Source organism: Haliaeetus leucocephalus, unplaced genomic scaffold, assembly GCF_000737465.1.
Source record: "Haliaeetus leucocephalus isolate CR32 unplaced genomic scaffold, Haliaeetus_leucocephalus-4.0 Scaffold101, whole genome shotgun sequence".
Classification (NCBI taxonomy): domain Eukaryota; kingdom Metazoa; phylum Chordata; class Aves; order Accipitriformes; family Accipitridae; genus Haliaeetus; species Haliaeetus leucocephalus.
Genome location: NW_010972537.1, coordinates 836336 through 856577, shown reverse-complemented (window position 1 = coordinate 856577; position 20242 = coordinate 836336). Strand labels below are relative to the sequence as shown.

The window sequence follows — 20242 nt, the reverse complement described above, 5'->3', positions numbered from 1 at the left end:
TACTCTCAGTTCAGCTTTCAAATTGCAAATGTGACCAAAGCCACATTGTCTCACCTTCCTACCATTACTTCACCTCTTTAACCCAGGGTCTCAATCTCTTGTTCCTACAGCTCCTTTTACACAGCTCACCACCCTGCTAAACACTGTTCTACAACCTAGGCCCCCATCACAGCTTTCCAAATCTATTCTGACTTTATGCTATGCTTCCACCAAATCATATCTTTCTCTCAATCACGATGACAAAGACCGCGCTCCATGTGTCTCTGGGCCAACCTGCTTGCACTTCTCCATTTGGAAAGGCAGGTCTCAGCATCGCCTGAGCTCCTGCAGGTACAGCTGAGCTTGCAAAATAGCAAGGACTAGAAATGGTACCTGCAATGGGAGCAAGGTACTCAAAACCTGCTCCTGGCTGATGTGGTGGTTCCTGGCTTCGGTACCTGCTCACTTTATTCCCATCCTCACAGCGGTCTAACACGAGCTTTTTCCACACTTCAAAGAGCAACATGGCAAAGCAGACAGTTGGCTGGCAAGCTGCGCTTGAACCGCTTGTGAGCTCCCCTGGCTCATCAGGACCATCTGGCCTCTTCCGCCACATAGCATTATCTCGTATTCACATAACAAACAAATGAAGCTACTGTGTGACAGGAGCACTCGGGGCAGAACGATCTGTGCTCAGATTAATCACCTGCACATCACACAGACTGGGAGCAAAAAGATGAAGCGTCTTCTCTGCTCTGTAGACAGCGTAATAGAGAGGTACCTGAACTAGCTTTAAACGTGTGAGTTCAGGTCCTGGAAACCTTCTAGCTGTAGCAGTATGTAGCTTAGCCCTGGTAATTTACTGGAAGCGGGGTAAATTAGCCCACGCAGACAGAGCTCTAGGGTGATGTGGCTTAACTAATTCCAGAAGTTAAGATTTCATTCACAGCTAGCTTGGCTATCTCTGCAAATGCACTACCCGCGTCAGTGCAAACACAACCCTGGCCGTAAAAGCCTCTCAAGTATACCATTTCCACTGCCTCCACTGGGAGATGCAGGCAAAAAACTTGCAGGCTGGGGCCCTTACAGGCAAACAAGGAGCTGGATTTAGTGACTGGGTTTGTTCAGTCCCAGTATCAGCAGCGTACAAGTCCCTCACACAGGTCTAAAGCTCCATGTAAGAATTTTCTTCAATCAGGATGTAAATAACAAGCCATTTCACAATTCAAAGAAAACATGTGATTTTAAAACAAAATTATTCGTTTTACTTTTAGTAACAGTAATACAAATCGAGAAGTTCCCACATAAGCTAGAAGATAAATGAAATATTTTTCAAAAGATTCCTGCACTGCTGTTTTTTTTTCCTATTACAATAAATGGAACTGCAGATATACCTAATTTCTTATTCATATTATAGGTGGAACTTTATGCTATTTCAAACACTGATTGCACATTATCTGTACATCAAGACCTAACATTACTACTCTCTGTAGGAAATACCTGATGATGGGAATGGAGGTCAGATCTGCAGGGGTTTGGAGCAATCTGCAGCATTACTCTGTTCAGTCAAACCTCTGTGTCATGCTGCACCGTTTTATCTTTTGTATAGACCATGTAAGTTACAGAAAAAAAATCATCTAAGGAATGCTTTAAAAATATGTCATTGCAACTATTTGTGTGTCATCTCCATCTTCCAACTGAAAGTCTAACTACTAAGCACAGGAGAGGAGGAGAAAAACTGAAACTAATCAATGTGGCAACCACCTCCATCAATGAGCGAAAATAGGTTTTCTAGGTCAAAAAATGCCATGCTTTTATGCCTAATGACTTAGGCCCCCTCATAAGCTAAGTAAGTAATTTGATTCCAATAAGAAGCTGTGAATCTCTCCTCTCCAAGACATAAAATTCTCATTACCATCCTTGCACGGCTCAGAGACATTGCACTTTGACAATGTGGCATTTTTATATATTGACAAGCTGTCACCAGCATTGAGTATATCACCCCAGTGGGCTTCAGGCAGGAGAAAACAGGGAATTGTAATGGGAAAATGCAGCTTGGAAGGTGAAAGAGAGTTGTCTTATTCAGTTAGGTGATTCCTGTTGAATAACTCAGCAGTTTGGGTTGCCATGATAAGGGATAGGTCTGCCACATGGTGGTACACGCAAATTGAGTCTGAAGCACTTGGAGAAGGGGGTGAGCAGTTGCCACGGCTGCTCTTACACTACATGGTTTAGGACTGTCACTATGCTAGGTACCTACTAGCCACTCAGTCCCAGTAAATGACAAATCTTAAAAAAATAACAAACTATCACTATTTATCATAAAACTGACCTATGAGTATGACAACAGACACGTAACATAAAAGCATATGTGGTTATTTTTACCTTCGCATGATTATAAATATCCACGCAGTTTTCTGTATTAATGCTTTTTGCACAAATGATCTCACAGTGTCGTTGTAAAGCTTCAAGCTGGAAAAATTTAGCAGCAGAGAGAAGCTAAAAAAAAAAAAAAAAGCAAGGAAGAAAATAGTCAAAACTCCTGAGCGTACAGAATCGGAGCTTTCTTCTTTACTGTTTCGTTATATTTTTCTCTCTGTCCCTGCTTCAGTTTTCAAGAAAGTACTGACAAACAGTCAGAATGAGAAGGTCGCTTGGTTGCTTCAACCCTTTGCAGTCCCCTCTAGATCACACCATGGGAAGCTGTATATGGAGAGACCACTACAGGTTGTTCAGGTCTATGACTTTGGGGTGGGAGGAGAGAGAAAAAGGAAACGGCAACTTGGAGAGTCTTTGGTCACTTTGCAAACATGACTCTGCAAGGAGGGATCTGCAATTACATTCCAGGGAAAAAGTGTTTGGGTTCAACTGTTTCACAAGCTCTGGCTGAAAACAGAGCACCTGGGCTGGATGTGGGGATGTCAGCAGAAGTGCCGGGACCAAGAGTACAGAGGAATTCAAACCAGATGAGGATAACCATGCTGGGCAGTCTTAAAAATCTAGAGGGGCAATAAACGTCAAATCTGTCATCTCAGCAGGCTCAAGAAAATGGAGTCAGGTCTCCATATGCTCCTTGCTCTAGCTCATGAGCAGCAGCAAGCTCATGTCTAGGCCACAGGCACTGGAACACCCTCTGGCTCCACGACCCCAAGGAGTGGTACACAGCAGGACAGAATGCAAATGCGGGAACCGGCTTGGTGCAAGGCACTACCTGATTAACACTCATGTTAGTGTCATGTGCCTGTATCGTTGCACTACCACGGCTCTCCTGCCATCAGGACTCCGGCTGATCTCCCTCGTCGATGCTGTATCCACCCCATGGATATGCTACCTGCACTGCCACTGCACACTGTGGGCATCACCTGAAGCTTGTGGGGTGAAAATGGCTTAAATTTTGAGTTCTCCAACTGATTTCAGTAGTGCTAAGGTTTCGCCTATTGCTCCCTTTCTGTTCTTTTACAGCAGGGAAAAGGGATTTCACTTTCTGTCTTTCCATGGTAGGTCATTGTCTCTGGCTCTCTGCTCTGGCTTGGGAAGCCGGGTTGGAGTTCTCCATTGCTTAACACCTTGCCCTAACCCAGCCAGGTCTCTTAGGCAAGGTGTTCATTTATACAACCCTTATCATCTAGGACTGCATGACAAAAAGCTATCCTGTGAATCCCAAAAGGGTTCTCATGCTGCTAGGTAAGAGCGTTGGGGAACAAAACCCTGAAACTTCCATGACATTATTCTGACTTCTCCTATGCAGTCCGCTCAAGCTCTGCTTTAATCCCATAAATAAATCCAAGTGCTGGAAATCTGCAGTGCTGATGTGATAGCAGCCAGCTGGCCCCAATTATGAATTGCAGCAAAGATTTCTGTGGAGTATTTCTGGTGCTTCTTGTTATCATATTTGTAATAAGGCAAGTTGCTAAATGCAGTTTTGAAAGATAAAGCCAAATCCTATTCCAGCTGCCTCTGTGGCTCAAGCAGTCATGTGCTGGTTTGTAATTACTTTAAACTGTGAGGAACCGTGGCCAGATCTGTTATCAACAGATCAATCAATCAGTCATACATTCTTGAGGCACAGAAGTTTTGAGATGTCACAAAAGTAGAGCAAGCAGCCAGCTGAACTGCAGCACAAGCTTTTTAACAGCCTAGGTGATAACACACACATCTCTATAAAGCCGTTGCACTGCCTAGTCTAAGAGTCCTTATTTCAGAAAGGGTTAGAAATTCTGGAGCTTCTTTCAAAACTATGAGTGAAATAGAGAATCAGTGACCTTTTCCTATAAAGCTCGCGAAGTCAGTGCAGGTACGCTTAGTTAAAAATCCACTGCCTGTGTTGGAGAGGGATAATTTCAGTCCTGACCAGTTCCATCCTCTGGCTGCCAGCAGGGTGGCTGCAGATGTCCCTGTACCCATCAGAATTGTTTCACCCTGGCCACTCGTACCCCAAAGAAGAGTCTCTCCCAATTTCTGCTTAGCAGTATTTTGGTAAAAGCCAAGCCTTGCATGGATGCCCCAGGCAGTATTGTCATAGGGACAGACTAACTAATGTAGGCAACAATAAAACATCACGGTGGCAGACTATATAATCTGTATGCTGATGATTACCAGCTGTTTAAGTAGCTCTGATTTTAGTATTCACTGTCCCATATTCTTTTTGGCTGCCATAATTTGGTGATTGTCAACAGCAAAACTCCCTGAATGACTCCCTGAATTGAGAATTTGCTCAAATATCTCTTACTTCTATATAGTTGGAGTCGTTAGGCTGATCATAGCTGGCAACGACAGCACACAGTATTGGGAAGAGGATGAGTTAACATCCATACAGGTTATGGATGTGTGGCTACGCTGAAGGCTCAGTCAGCTCCAGTTGGCTTGGTTTGGCTTTCACAGATGGGCACAACGGCACTGGATGTTTTACATGTGGTGAGAAAGGGGCAAAGGAGTCTCTGTATCTCAGGGAGCAGCTTACGGTTTTATTCAGAAAATTTGACAGTCACATACTTGAAATTGAACTGAACTGTGGCTCCGGTGGGATTTCTCCCATGGTTAAAGCCAGGTACATGCCCAAGAATTCTCCCGAGTGAGGAACCAAACTGGATGCTTTTATGCTGCTGAAATAGCTCTGGACATGTAAGCCTGAGCTAATAAAACCAAATTAAGAGTGTGGCAGAGAGCAGCTGACTGGCCCAGCTGGAGCAGAGCACCTACCAGGCTGAGAGAGAGGATGGTACACTACGCTGCTGGGACTTCCTTCCAGATTTTGGTAACATCAGCTTTGCATTTCCTTGAAAGAGCCTCTCAAAGCATCTAACTAGATATTTTTATTTCAGATACTTTGTTTGCTTGACGACCATAATTTTTCTGCTCTTTCTTCTCTGACAGTCAACTTCATAGTGGGAAAAGTTACCATAAAGGGCGACCGGCAGAGAAGGAGACTGAGTGTCTCCCGCAGGACTGCGGATAGCCTGGGCACTCCGGGTGAGGCACTGCTGGCTCTTATAGGAGTGCTCACGCCTTGCCCAATGGCCACGTGCCCTTGGGTGAACAGTACACAGATCACTTAGCATTGCTCCCACTGCAATTAAGATAAATGTCTCTTACCTCCATAATTTCATTATTTTTAATCAGGAGTGACTCTGCACCTCCATAATAAAGATACTGCATAACCAGCTGTAATAAAACAAAGGGAGTGTTTATAAAAAGCAATCCAAGACATCAGGGAACAGGGGGTGATGTAAAGACCGCAGGCAATACCCGAGGCTCTCCAACACCACCAAGGATTTGTAGACAAAACTGGCCCAAACCTCCCGATTTCAAGATATATTTGGTTACTCTCTCTCTGCACAGTTCCTTCTCACAGGTGGTCTAACATCTCAACCCTCACCAGCCACATTGTCCAGACTTTCTGGTGAGCTCCAAACAGTTTGCAGGAAGCTGATTAATTCATTCGGAATTTTCAATGTATTTCCCAGTACGTTCAGTACGTTATTGATTCAGGAAAATATAGCATATGTAATGGTGGTTCCCTTATTCCTTCCCTGGCAATGGCACCCTCACCTTCACCCAGCTCTGTGTGGGCACGCATGGATGATGAGAAAGAGTGGCGGAGGCTTTGCACTGTAATACCAGCCAGCTAAGATCCCTCTGCAGCTGGCTTCCAGCAAGCCTGAAGTTATTGTAGGCAGCTGGGAATTATCTGCAGTGGTAACAGTCGATACATGGAACTGTCTGAGCTCTGACTCAAATAAAAGGAAGCATATACACGTATACGCTACAAGTACAGAAAGCAAGCTCTGTATTTTCACGGCAAAAAATTGACGGCACAATACTGCTAAGGAAGGGAATGAACTGTGCCTCTTCCAAGCCTGTCCATTAAATACAGAAAGAGCCAACAAGAGAAAAAAGACTCAAGTGCTTTACCTTGACATGCACTGCTTTGTCTGCATAGCCCACGTAAGTGAAATGCATGCTATTGTATCTGGTCGGGCACGACATTTGCAATCAATAGCACTCTGCAGCTTAGTGTATGAACAGCGGTGAAGCCTGTGCTCATGAAACCCCTACTCTGAGCTACGTGTTTATCAAATACATATGTACTAATTTGGACAGGGCATGTACGATGTTCCTATTATATGTTCCATTCAAATTCAATGTGAGAACTGACTTTACCTGAAAGATGGGGTACTTCACATAGTTGATCTCAATACAAGTACTATCAGATGAGGGCTTGCTAGACAGCAATGCTTTAAACCTAAATAAAAAGGAGCGAGATTGAAATACCAGCCCAATTATCTCTGTGAAAAAGTACAGCAAAGTGGAAGGACAGCATCAGCTCTTGCAAAAACAGTACACTGAAATGAATGGATTTGTCACCGAAAAGCATCAAGATTTAGACACTGACATAAAATAAAGTTCAAACCGAAAGGAAGAAGCCTCTCTTTTATGAGATTTCAGTTTGAAGTTTTGGAAAAACACATCTAATATCACAATAGAATAAAATGTACATAGGAAATTCAGATACTGTAATGATGCATATTACAGAAACAATTTTTTTTTTCCTTTTTTTTTTTTCTTAGAGGCAAACATGATCTTTTAGGAAGACTTGCAACATTTAAAAACTGCACACCTTTTTTGAAGGAGATAAATTTTGGCCTATGTCCATTGTGCTGCTTAAAAAAAATGTTTTAGAACAAAATATTAAAACAACTAGGCTAAGACTTTTAATGCTTCTATGCAGGCTCAATAAAATTGCGTAAAAAGAGGCAGGACAGAAAACTGGATAGGTTGCTGTTCTCTGATTATCAAAACCTGAAATTCAGACACAAGTTTCAGAAAAAAACCCCAACATTTTAAGTTAATAATTGCAGATTTATGTGAGACATATGCATATGTAGGAATCTGTTTCCCAAAACCAGGTATTCCCATTTGATCAGAAGGCGAAAATGGGGAATCCGCTGCCAGAAACATCTGCCCTTGTACTTCCTCTTTTTGATAATTCATCTGACCTTCTAGTGGTAGTGAAAAGCTTGGCTTATCTATCAAGACCAGCATTTGCTGGATGGTAACCTTTTCCATATCACGACTGCATCTTGTTAATTAAAATACGGATAACAATTGATTTGCTTTTACTAGTGTCAAACTCTATTATGAACACAATTTAGTAGGTTTAAAGTTGGAGTTTGGAACGTGCTTGTACCTCCACCAATACGCTCTAAACCAAAATACCCATTTCTTAATTGAAGGCAGGGTCAGATACTGCAGTTGCTTTATGCAAATCTCTTTGCTCTGTGCTCTGGGTTGGCAGCACATCTAGCACCAATTCCCACATTGCTCAAACTACCCAAACTCAGTGGCTTGTCCTTGCCACGTCTTGAAATAAGCCCTTACGGAGGGCAAGCTATGTTTATTTAAAAGCACACCTTTAATTATAAAGCTGCATACAAATAAGGTTTGTGAGCAACAAACCTTAAGGTTGGGTTGAGCTGGATAACCCACGTCCAGCCTTCTGAGCACAGGGAACAGAGTATAAATACTACCTTTAGATACAGTATGATATGTTTCGTAGATATTTTATTTTATTTAAAAAATGTCAAAAGCTGGCAATGAATTGTGTCATAGTAGCTTGTTTTTCCTGGAGACTGCCTACACCAATACAAGGTAGGACTTAGCCACTCACAGGATAAATGATTATTAAGAATCAAAATATTAAGACTCCTCCATGGTTAAGAGCTGTATGCAGCAATGAGCTCCATGCAAATGTGCCTCAGTGGAATGAAGTCAGATGTGTGGCCAGAAGCATGGATCATTTACTGGGTAGGAATCTAGTGATGGGAGCACTTGTTAAACATCCCACAGATCAACTAGAATCAAGTTGTTGAGATGCTCTGCTTAGGAAAAACTTGGAGATTGGGCCACTAGCCCTCAAAGAATCTTAACAGCAGCAAACAAAAAAAAGGAAACAAGCAAACCCACAACATCAAATTCTATTTTTGTTAAAACCCAGAAATGTCTCTATATTTTACCTTGGGGATGCAGTAAATAACAACACTCTGTGTGCATAAAATGGTCTTCCTTCCACCAGAAATGTAACATCTGACATCTCTTTGTTGTTAAGAAAATGGGGATCTAGAATCACAAAAAGAAGAAAAAAAAAGCCAATAACTTCAGTTTGGAAGAGGTCATAAACGTACAGAATATTTTCCTGTTTTGACAAAAGACGACAATAGCGTAAAATGATATTGTTTTTAATGAGTAAAGCCCATAAAGCTATTTTGGACAGCCTGAGACAGAAGCCCCCCAGACAGCCACGTGGAGTTCAGACGAAGGGAATTCAAAGCTTTGAAGTCCGTGACGACCTTTGCTGAGATGACAGCCAGCCATCCCCGCCATGAGGAGCTGGCACAGCCTCCCAGCTCTGCTACCCAAAGCAAACTGCAGCTGAACGGATGCTGGAGGGCCCTACGCTCATTTATACCCTATCACGTCCCCCTCCCTGTGCGGGGAAGTCTTCGTGCCAAAGGGGAAGAGGGTCCTGGAAAATTGCTTGGGTCTTCTCTTGGTCGCATTAAAGCAACCCGGGCTCTGTCAGCAGGACTGGAAGGGCTGTGCTGCCACAGCATTGCCCGCAGCCAGCCTCGGCGGTTTGAGATGCAGACAGACGTTTGGCTCTTGGCCCCAGGCTTGGATCCCAGCCTAATTAGCAACACAGACAAATCTTTGCAGATTTACGGTCCCACTCTAACGCACCTGATGATCCTCCCAATTTCATCAGGTGTTTCAGGTCAGACTAAGTTTGGGGCCCTTCCTTTTTCTAGTTCTGCCTTTCAAATTCAGGTTTTTCTCTGCCTTGTGCCCCGCAAGCACCCGGTCAATGATGCAGACTTCCCACAACTCTCCTTGGAGAACCAACGAGTATCTTCAAGTCACACTTACCTAGGCGAGAGGTCTGCTTGCGCTTAATTTCAACGAGCTTTGGAATAGGGTAGGGTCCATAGCAATGAGTGAAAATGACAGAGAGCTGCTGGCTGATCACTTCATTCTAAGCAAAAGAAAACAAATATATGCAATGTAGCTTAGTATGCAAGGTGAGATCAGTATGCAACAGAGATGTTATGGTGTTCTCAAGAGTTGCCTGTTTTGAAGCTGAAGAATGTGATTGCTGAAGCTTTATTAAAAATCAGAGTTTAGGATTATCACTATTTGTTAGAAACTGCAATTCTTATTTCCTTGATTGGTATGTCTCCTGCAGGAATTAGTTAAAATGAAAAGTCCTCTCCTTGGACCAGAGGTCTTCTTTTCCTAACAAACTCCATAGCCCCTATCCCCTCCACAGAAACAAAGCTCCTTTACAATAACAATTTCATTTCATTTGCAGACTTACTGTACTGGAAAATGACTTTTTGTCACTGTTTAGAAAACGGTCGTCGGTCATGTTTTAGAAAACCAGAGCTACAAACAGATATAGCTGCGCAGCCTGCATGCAACAGTCTCACAAACAGACCCTCCCTTACAGAGTCACTGAAGCGTCACAGTCTGCCACTGAATCTCCCCATTCAATCCCAAATGTTTCATTAACTTGCTTTTACACCACTAGCACTGGCCTGGGCACCACTGTCCTGTGGAAGCCACCAGACTTTCACAGAACCAGGTCTGGTCCCTGGCCTTACCCATTTCTGCCCAGACCCCAGGGGAAGGCACCCGCAGGACACCTTCCTAAGCGCCTCAGCAACTTGAGTATTCGTACGCCTAAGCTGAAAGGGTAGTGAAATGGATTTAGTGCTTAACTACCTAAGTCACAGCTGAAAGCAGGATTTAAAAGCTTTGGCAAATTTTATCCCATGCTTTGCTGATAACCGGAGCAGGTCTAGCCAAGTTCAGCTGTGCCACATGGCTAATTCATGATGACATCTTTTAACTACCCTGTTGGTTTGCGACCCTTTCCCACACCAGGAAACTGTGAAAAGGCGAGGCACTTAAGTATAAGAGGGTCCAAGGCCAAGGAAATAAGTAGGTGAGGGACAAAAAAAAATAATAAATCTTAATATAAAAATTTGAGGAGTGTAGTTGTTATACTAGAAATATCTCCAGGCTTACAGAGCAGAAATTGAAGCTTTCCTTTCTCCGAGCACATTTCAGCTCAGTTCTAACAGCAGTGCTCCTTAAATCCCACAAGGGACGAGGGGGAGTGGCAGAGATCCTGTAATGACTCCCTTACTGAATCTAATCAAATGGGGTGGGAAAGGGTAGAGCTGTGCCCTCACAGGCACACGCCGATGTCAAAGGAAATTACACGCGCTCGCCCACAGGCAGGAGTTGGCTCCTAGTTCTACGTCAGATGTAGCGCTGAAAGAAATGCTAAGATAAGAGAAATACTGATACTAAGCGACACCATTTAGCACAACGCAGGGACCAGCCCTTGGAGAGGGGCTCACCGCTGTGGCTCTGAGACAAGGAGGACGTCTCGCACCGGCAGCGTCTCTCTGTTCCACATCTTCCAGCCGGAGCTCTGCAAAGCACTTCACAAAGGGAGTGAATCACAGAGCAAAGAGAAAAGGAAGATTTAAGGCCAGATTTAAAGAAGGAAGTGACTCAGCTGCCGGGAGGGCTTGGGGGGAGAGCTCTAGACAGACAGGGCAGAAAGAGCAATTGCTTCTCTGCTCGGAAGGGCTGTGCCGAAGCACGGCGGCCGACTGAGTCAGCCAGGGAGGAGTGCGTCCGGGGGGATGCTGATTACCAGCAGGGCAGCTCCCAGTTGGATCCGGCAGATGCTAAGAAGTCAGTAAATACAACAGAGGATGGGGATAATTCCGTGGTTCAGAGCAGAGGGAAGCTTCTGGAGAGGAGAGGCATAATTGGAAGAGCAACGCTCACCTTTACCCGCAGTGAATAAAAGCAGAGTAACTGCACTAAAGAGGATAGCTGCTGGCAGCTCCCTCTCGAATCTGCTGGGTTGCACAGGTTCTGTCTATGCCGCTGAGGTTTTAGTGGGTCCACGAACTCACCAGTCCCAGCTACAGCTGTGGCAGGCAATAGCTTTTTAAAAACACACATATACATCAATAAAGATGATGCATCTCCTCCTTCTGGGCTGGCTGTGGGAATGCGCTGATGGAAGATCTGGGTATTGATCTCCCAGTGCCTCATTAGGAGCCGGAGGTCTCACCCACCAGTCTGAGCCACAGCACCGCGTACCAGGACGTCCAGGTGCACCGAGACTGGGGAAGAACGGGCCAAACCCAGTCACGCAGGTGGGAGAGGATGATCCTTGCTCCTAACTCCAACAACGTGATGAACGGGTCGCGAATGCGGACAATCCCATGGGAGCCTGCCTATGCAGGTGAGGTGCTGCCAGCTCCCTGGGTCACCAACGGGGCAAGAACCCTGTGGTGTGCAGACACAAGCCCATTATAAAGCCACCTTGCCACTGACTGCCCACAAGCCTGTGAAAAACCTGGTGTAAACTAAGCTCTAATTAGCTCAAGACGTGATACATTCTCATGAGAGATGCTTGAAAACCCCGAGACACAGAACAGAGATGGGACAAAGAGAAAAGAGACCTTAGGATCAGCACATCAAAGAAAGCGGGGCCATCAGACAGACAGTGGCTCGATGCATTGCGGAGCTTCAGACCTCCAGTGCAGCACACTGATCTCATTTGGCAGAGAGGAGGTTGGAGACCTTTGGCTTCTGTCGATAACATTAAATACTTAGAACACAGGCCACCGAAAGGCCAAAAAATGTGCTCGGCTAGAAAGGTGAAGCATGTGCTCCTTTAGAGTCATTGCTAACAAAGAGCAGCAAGTTTTCTCCCCGAGACACCGGGAGGGGAGCGGTGAGCTAGTACAGCAGAGCAAGCTCGCTTCCCTCCCCGCCCCACGCACAGCCAAGCTTACACGGCTGTGGCCCTGGATCTGCTCCCCACAGAGCCTCTGCTGGCTTTTACCAAGAAACCAGGCAGAAAGAGGCAGCAAAGAGGAGGGAGAAAAGGGATGCTTTGCCTGCGACTGGGTGGCTGGGGAAAAAATTGACTTTTTAAAGCCGAATCCTACTCTTGGAGCAGGCTGAGCTGGGCTGCCTGTGAAGTAACTGGGAACAACTGCAAGAGTCCACGACCTGGGGCACCAGCATTGCTCTGGCAGACAGGAGGACGTGTCCAGCCTATCCAACCTTCCACTTCGCACAGTGCCCACAACCAGAAGCTGCCCTGGTTACCACATCCATCCCATTTAAGCACCGAGCTGGATAATTCTTCCCCATTTATCCTATCACCCTACCAGCTGACTGTGAAATAACAGCTGTAAGAGCTCGCTGCAGCAGTTGTGGGCGACGATACTAACACTTGAGGAGCAAACTGAAGTTTGTTTTCTCGCTATAGTTTGATGTTGAAAAACATTGTGCCAGGATGTGCGAGGCTGAGACCTGGAGCAAGGCCAGCTTCCTTTCAGACATGGGCATTCATTCACAGTCAAAGGGAGCTGATGCGCATCTTCTACTGCGGGGAGGGGGAAGAAAGCTTGGCATAGGATATAATAAAAATATTTACCTAGCTATGGGGTAGTTTACAGATAGGCAAGAGGGAACAGGGAACAACAGTGAATCTTCTGAGGGAGACGGTGCTTCCAGCAGAGTTGGTTGGTGAGCAAGCAACTTTGCTTTGTAGATACAAGCGGTCTCCTGACTTAAAAGCATTCTTCAGCAGAGATCTAAAGGAATTCCCCGCTCCTGGTGAATGCACTTGAGCTGTGAGGGGAATTAATAAATTCTTTTGAAGCAAAGCTGAAGGTTTTCAAGTTGCTGGAGCAGAGGTGACTAGCCAATTGATCTGAAAAGAGGTGAAGACCTGGGTGGAGAGTGCAGGATTATTTTTTCCTGAATGTCAGTCTGATGACTGTCTGTGGCAGGACTCAGGAAAGGCTCCTCCAGACTTCAGCACATACCCTGGGAGAGCTTGCTCCATTCCAGCTTACCCAGTTCAACCCAGTCTAGTCATTCTGGGACGTGGTCCTACAAGGTACTGGACATAGCTGGGAAATACACAGCCAGTTTTCTCCAGTGCCTGTGGAAGATACGTGTCTTCTTGGTGGCTATGCTCCAAACTCTCAAGGGGAAAAGTCAGGTTGGATTCAGCAGTTAGGCTAAAGCTTTGCTCTTCTCTGACCACACTTTGCTTCAGCTGCCTCTTCTTCATAGGCTCCCCCATTCCCACACCACATCTCTGGACTGCTCAAAACCCACTCCTTAGTTCTCCTCACTGGCCTATAGATATCCCACCACCTCCCTGTGGCTGCCCTCTACAGTGGTAACAAGTTAGGCTGCTTTTCTTTGCCTCTCAAATCCCAAGCACTACTTTGGGATTGCCCTCTATTGATGTCACTCTCACCAGCTCAGCCCCATTAATGCCAGTTTAACCTAAGTGTGCCAGGCCTTCAAATTCCTCTACCACAAAGCTCCAAAGCCAAAAGCTCACTATGTTAAGCAGAAAAATCACACTTACTCTTTTGGGCTTGGTGTCTGCCTGTGAATACACATCTCTCCCCCCCAAGCAGAGAAACCATGCTTCTCAGGGAACAGGGGTGCTGGCAAAGGTATCTTTTCTCTCTCTGGTCCTGAGGATTCCGGAACGACCCAGCTTTCTGCTAAAGTCAGAGCAGCAGAAGCACCGCTTCCAGTCACCCATTTCACATGTGGTCCCCGACAGCTGTTCCAGCAGTGGTGGAGTCTCAGGATACCCCAAGCCCATTGAGGACTCATCCATGAACTTCCTTCCACGACACACTGGGATGCCCTTGAATTATTTCTCTGTTTATGCTCCCTTCTTCCGAGAAAGAGCCGATAAAGAGTGAAGCAAGAGAGGGGGCTTTTTGCAGAACCCCAGCCCTGAGCACCCAAACTCTACGAGACTTTCTTCACCCTCTCTCTGAACCTTTTCCATCCTTGCCTAGGTGTTTCCGCTATGGTCCTCTGGCATAATTCACTTTTGCCAGCTGCCTCAAAACTGATTAAATGGCACTTTAAAGGGTCACTCCTAGATGATTAAACAGCATACACATAATTAATATTAGTCAACAGCTGCAAAGGTAGGGAAGCCCCAGAGGTTGGAGATACAGTTAGAGGCAGTGAACTGCGTAACAAAATGGGTTTTGTTAGTGCTGGGCTCAAGTCCTTCCACTGCAAATACAAACGGAAAAGAATTAATCACAGGTAAGGCACAAATGGACCCTTCAGTTAGCTTCTGGGAAAGCTGCCAAGCCTCCCTTTCAAAAGGCTCTTTATATCACAGCTGTGCATTGTATGTAAAAAGCTCGGATCCCCAGGCACAGTCTAATCCCTGGGTGAGAGCCCAGAAAAGGGCAGGTGTCACATCCATGGCATTTATTTATTGTAAATGAAGAAACGGCTCCTGCCTCTGGCAGGGAAACATTTTAGAAGGCAGACAGAGGGTAGAAAAAAAATCAAACCTGTGTTAGTACAAAGCTGAATCTGCGTTACGAAAACACGAGACAGAGTTAACAGTCTGTTATTAACATGCCGCTCGGTACCTGGCGTTCCCATCTCACATGGAGAATGCACGACGTACATGTGTGGATAACTTGCGTCCTGGTTACTCTGAACTGTTCAGACACAGAATTACTACAAATGACAACGGGCAACGTTACAGATTGCTGCAATTACTTGAGAACAGTGAAACCCGCCTTATGAAATCACTCAAAGTCCCAGCCAAAAGATCAATCACCAAACGCAGGCTGGGCACTAGCTGACACACAGAAGGGCATTAACCACTCACGGAACCTGTAAGCGGGCATTTTAGCATCCTGGAGGTCTTCAGTGTTATTTTTAGTGCAGGTTTTGGTGTGTCTGTCTCCTCTGCAGAAAGTCCACATTTTTCTTCACTTAAAGTATTTCAGTCATCAGCCAAAATATTCCATTTTCAGGTGTTAATTTTTTCAAGAAAGGCAAAATATTATGTGAAGAACAAATATTCTAATGAAACCTGTCATTATAGTAAAACCTCAATTTTCTGTTGAAAAGCAGTTTAACAAGGAAGTAAAATCTCACCCAGCAAAGAGGGGTCTTTCCTGATCTGTCTCCAGGCAAGAGAAACACGCACAGCACTCTCCCAAGGGAGGGCTTTCCTCTAGGAGCCGAGCGCCGCAAAGGGTTCACCTCTCCCCTCTCCCCTAAGCCCTTCCTGCAGAACAGGGTAGTCTGGCTTCATACAGCAAAACACGGTTTCACTCAAGCTCATCTTAAATATTCATTTCAGCCCATCATGAAGCAAGGGACAAAAAGGGGAATTTTCTAGCAGTGCCACTTTCTAGGTCATGTGCAGACCTTGGAGGAAAGCTGATGTTTGCCGACCACCATGCCTGGACTTTGTAGAACAGACGCACGAGCTGAGTCTGTTGACATTCTCTGCGGAACCTCTCCCGACATTTGTTTTAGAGGAATTAAATCCAGAAAGACCAGAGCAATAAAGAAACAGAATGCCCATCTCAAGCTTCAGCTTCTGAACATTTTGCTGCAACAGAGCAGGCAGGTGTTCCAGCCTTTCCTGCTGCTTTCTCTTTGTTGGAGATGTGAAATTTTTTTGTCAGTAGTTACTGCATCTGTGACAGAGGCTACATGCTGCTATTTCTGAAAAGATGTATTAAAAAAACAACTCCAGACTTTACTTTCTAAGAGATTTTGGATTCCAAGTTGCTGAGTTACTGCTGAAAGAGTGCTTTAGCTTTTAAACTATATAGGCTAGGTTTCTCAAGATACCCACATGCCTTCATCCTTTTGGAATTTTAAAAACTGGTTATTGTTTTGAATTGTTATTTGTTCTCAATAACTGTCAACACCAGACTGATGGCTGTTACTCAAAAAGCTCAGCCTTCCAAAACAGCCTCTGCACTCCTGCAGGTTTCTTCAGCTGCCTATAGGTGCATTTGTAGAGGTTGGGAAACTCTGTAGGATTTTTAAATTCTGAGGAAACATCTTTGCAAAGTAGTTTCCTGCACCTTTCAACAAGCCTGGCTGCACAGTGTGATCAACACCTCGCTAATGGCCTAAATTTTAAAATAAATGACCTTGTCACTGACAGAAACTGATGGGAAGGATGAAGAGAAAGCTGCAGAACGCAACCGAGGAATGGCAATGAAGGGCCCCTCCTGTGACTTTTCAAGCTGATTTTGTCTTGGACAATACACTAGCAGGAATACTCGTAGTCCTAAGCCAAGTTTTCCTGGTGTGAAGCACCTCCGGTGTCAGATGGAGCTTCAGACAACGCTTCAGCACGTGCGCTCAACGCACGCGTGGACTAACATGCAATTCAGTGATGTGTGCCCACGAAGGATCCAAAGTAATGGCAAATAGCAGCTCCTCGCCCATACTGCGAGGGGAAGGGAGAAAGCTGTAAGAGAGATTATTTGGAATTAAAAGATTGTATTTTTCCTCAAAACACTAGGCCAAGGACAATCTGATGTCAATTGCTGTACGCAGAAAAAACAGTGGATGAAACCGGCTCATAACCTCGTACTACCAGCAATGGTGCTGGCTCGTCTGCATGGATGGAGCTGGTGATTTTAATGACAATTCAAGCTCACGCTGAGCTCCAGAGTGGAAATCTAAACCAGCCTCCTCCAAAGGCCAGATGTGTTTAACTTCCAAGGTTGTGGTTTTGAGTCTCTCTCTTTTCAGGTTGTGGAAATGTCAAGATCAAACTGAAACAGCTCCAGGATTTTCATAGACAGAGGACAGAGAAGCATCCTGCACGTTCAGCACGTTATCCTCAAGAGAACCTCCCTGCAAAAATGGAAGAGCTGACCTGCGAGCCCCACCTCGGGCACTACAAGACCGCAGATCTGGGTGCAGCCTCCACGCAGCTCTTTTAAGACTTGCTATTTGGGGCGGAGGGGGCAATCTCTGAGCTGTGGCCAGCCCTCAAGCATATCGACTCCTCAGGAAAATATGGTCCTCTGACACGGGGCAGGAGGGCAATCCAGCTCAGAGCCAAGCTCGGGCAAAGCAAACGTCAAGCTCGTCTGGAGGCAAAGGAGAGCTCCCAGCGAGAAGTTTCGGGGTTTCCCCAGGCCATAAAGAGCACAACACAGATTCCAACAGGCAGAAATTCAGCTGCATCCTCCTATCCTTCTTCTGTAACAAGATCTCCGGTGTCATCTTAGCTTTGAGGGATTCAACTCTGTTCTACGCAGCAGCTCAAGTTTAGCTCAGGGCTACTTGCTCCCAGAAGCGTCTCTCCGGCTTTTCTCACGCAGCCTTGTCCAAACCACTTCCAGCAGGCTATGTTGGCATGCTTCTCTGCCACAGAGATTCAATCCATCCCGAAATGGCAGCGCCTTTCCTCCTCATCTGGTGGCCCAAATCCACCACCACGTCGCTGACGTTTTTAGTGTCAGAGCTTTCCTGGTTTGAGTTTTGCTTGCTCTTTGGAAAGTGCCTTTAACCGAGCTCTCCGTGTCCTTTCCACTGATGCTGCTTTCTCCAGAGTACCTTATCTCTGGTCTTTGGTTTAGTAATGACCCGAGCACACTGCATGACAGCAGGAACCGCGGGGGGAGCAAGTGCAGAGTGATTCTCTGCATGTTCTCGCAGCTCAGCCTCGCCAGCATGGAAATACTGCCACTTCTCCACTCGCCATCCAATTCTCAATGGTGTAGCTGATAAAGACATTTAAAGGCATGAAAGGAAATGAAAGCGCTCCGTCCCACTGGAAGACACCTGGAGCTGGGTATCGAACCTTCATTTGTGCTTTTGGAAGTCTTCCTCCAGGGCTTTAGTGCAGCAGCGAACAACCGACGTGCAATCTATTCGCTGTTCTTCCCCACTTATTTCACAGCTTGAAGAGGGGCAATAAAACTAGGGACTTCAGCTCTGCAGTTTTGCCTGGTTTGCCAGTTTTTGTTGCTGTTCTGTGTTCCAGCATCAGAACTTCTGCAAATTTTATTTTTATTTCTACCGTCCAGTGTCCCAGCACATAAACGCGAGTGGAGTGCCACCCTGATGGACACCAGTGCTGGCTGGTGGCAGAGCTCCCACATAAACCCTCACATCTGGACCTTCTAGGAACAGGCATTTTAAAAAACATCTGTAAGACAAAAGGGACTCCTTATATCTGATGGTGTTCTTGTACGGGTATTGGTTACTTTTTCTTTATAATCTTTTCTTTTTTGTAGTATTTGGCCTTTCTGCATGGCCTGGGAACCTGCAAGAACATCTTGTCCGACAGTGCAAAGTAGAAGGTGGGGGCAGAAGGTGTGCTTTCTACTTTGAGACCTGCCCTATGTTTCTATGCGATTTTTGGAGAGTCTCTCTGGCCAAATTACTCAAATTACAAATTGCAGTCTGGCTTATCCAGGTTGTCACAGCTTCTGAGGCTGAGACTGTCACTCTACAAGGGGCTGAAAATCTGCCTCTTTAATTACCTCAGTTTCCCTGTTCGTAAAAGGAGGATAAGATCTTCTTCCATGTCTCAACTCATTAAAATCTGTAAATTGTTCTGAGACTATGGGATAGTTGGAACTTTTTATAGGAATGCAAAATACCATTTCTATTGGGTGCAAGTTGCCATGCAATTACATTATACTGAGCATCACAATATGCAGCAAATGGGACATCTTGTTTTACATCAGCCAAGAAACGCTAAGTGGCTCTGTGCTTCCTAGTTGCTTATTTTATACTTTTTGCCCTGAAAAACTCATTAAGGAAATGTACTGGGCCAGACTGTGATGTTTAGCAAGAGCCGTAATCTCTCTCGAAGTTCCCAGCCCACAGGGAAAAGGATGTCCGTGTGGGCAAATCAAGCTCCTCTCCCCACAGCTCTACAAAATGCAGAGCTTCACAATTTGCTGTCGAAAGAGAAGGATGTGAACCACAGTTACGGCCCTTCTGCACCCCTTAAAGGGGATTTCCATTCTGTGGGTATACATAAAGAACGGTCTCAGCCCTCAGCCCTTCCAGAGAAGGGGAACAGAAGATCTTTTGAATCTCGGCGTTCCTCGGCTGCCTTCTACATAGTGACCAGGGAGAACTTTTATTGGCTCATTCTCCTACAAATGAATTTATTTTGATTCCTTCCAAAGGATTGCATAGAGTCTGTCCTCATTTCTGTCTGGGAGGGCTTTGTGAGAGGCCGTTTGGACAAGACCGCTGCAATAATTCATGCCATTTGCAGACAATTTGTAAACCCTTTCAGTGTCCCAGAATGATTCATTATTTTTCTCAGAATATGAAGCAGTGTATGTGTGTGTTATTTGTGAATATGCATGCTCATGAAGAGTGAAGACAGGCAGCTCCCCTAGGCCCAGAGGCAGGAATAAAGATCAGCACAGATTTCTTCTTTGTTGTGTAGAGGTTTTTGTGATGCTACAGTCCTTTCACCCCTCCACATTTTAGGTTTTAAGTGAATCCAAAGCAGAAGGTAGCAGTCTTGCTTGTTTCCAGGTCTCCTACAATAACTCTGGAAGACCCAGTCTAACATGTCCCAAAGCTATAATCCTACGTAAATAACTTATACTAACAATGATCACTGGCCTTGGCTTCAGCCACCCTGGAGAAGAGCAATTAAAGCCATCCCTCATCCTAGATTATGAGGCCTAAACTTGATCTCTGTTAAGTTTTCAATATGATTAGTTTTTTATCAGCTTTCAAACCAAACAGCACCTTGCTGGTAGTTACTGGGTGAACATACGTTAACCTAAGCAAGTTCAGAACAAGGAATCTACAAATCCTAGGATTTGGAATGATTTCCTAAAAGCTATCTCAAATATTC

The 20242-nt window shown here is 45.2% G+C and overlaps 1 protein-coding gene across 3 annotated transcripts in view; it reads right to left on the bottom strand.

Annotated features, from left to right (window-relative positions):
• Positions 1 to 20242, bottom strand: part of BTBD11 (BTB (POZ) domain containing 11) — a 176403-nt gene that overhangs the window by 2670 nt on the left and 153491 nt on the right. For all 3 annotated transcript variants that reach the window (XM_010585357.1, XM_010585355.1, XM_010585356.1), the window contains 5 exons: positions 9403 to 9508; positions 8493 to 8595; positions 6640 to 6721; positions 5572 to 5640; positions 2365 to 2478 (listed from right to left, as the gene is read on the bottom strand). In XM_010585357.1, coding sequence (XP_010583659.1) covers positions 2365 to 2478; positions 5572 to 5640; positions 6640 to 6721; positions 8493 to 8595; positions 9403 to 9508 — 474 coding nt within the window. The remainder of the gene's footprint in view (positions 1 to 2364; positions 2479 to 5571; positions 5641 to 6639; positions 6722 to 8492; positions 8596 to 9402; positions 9509 to 20242) is intronic.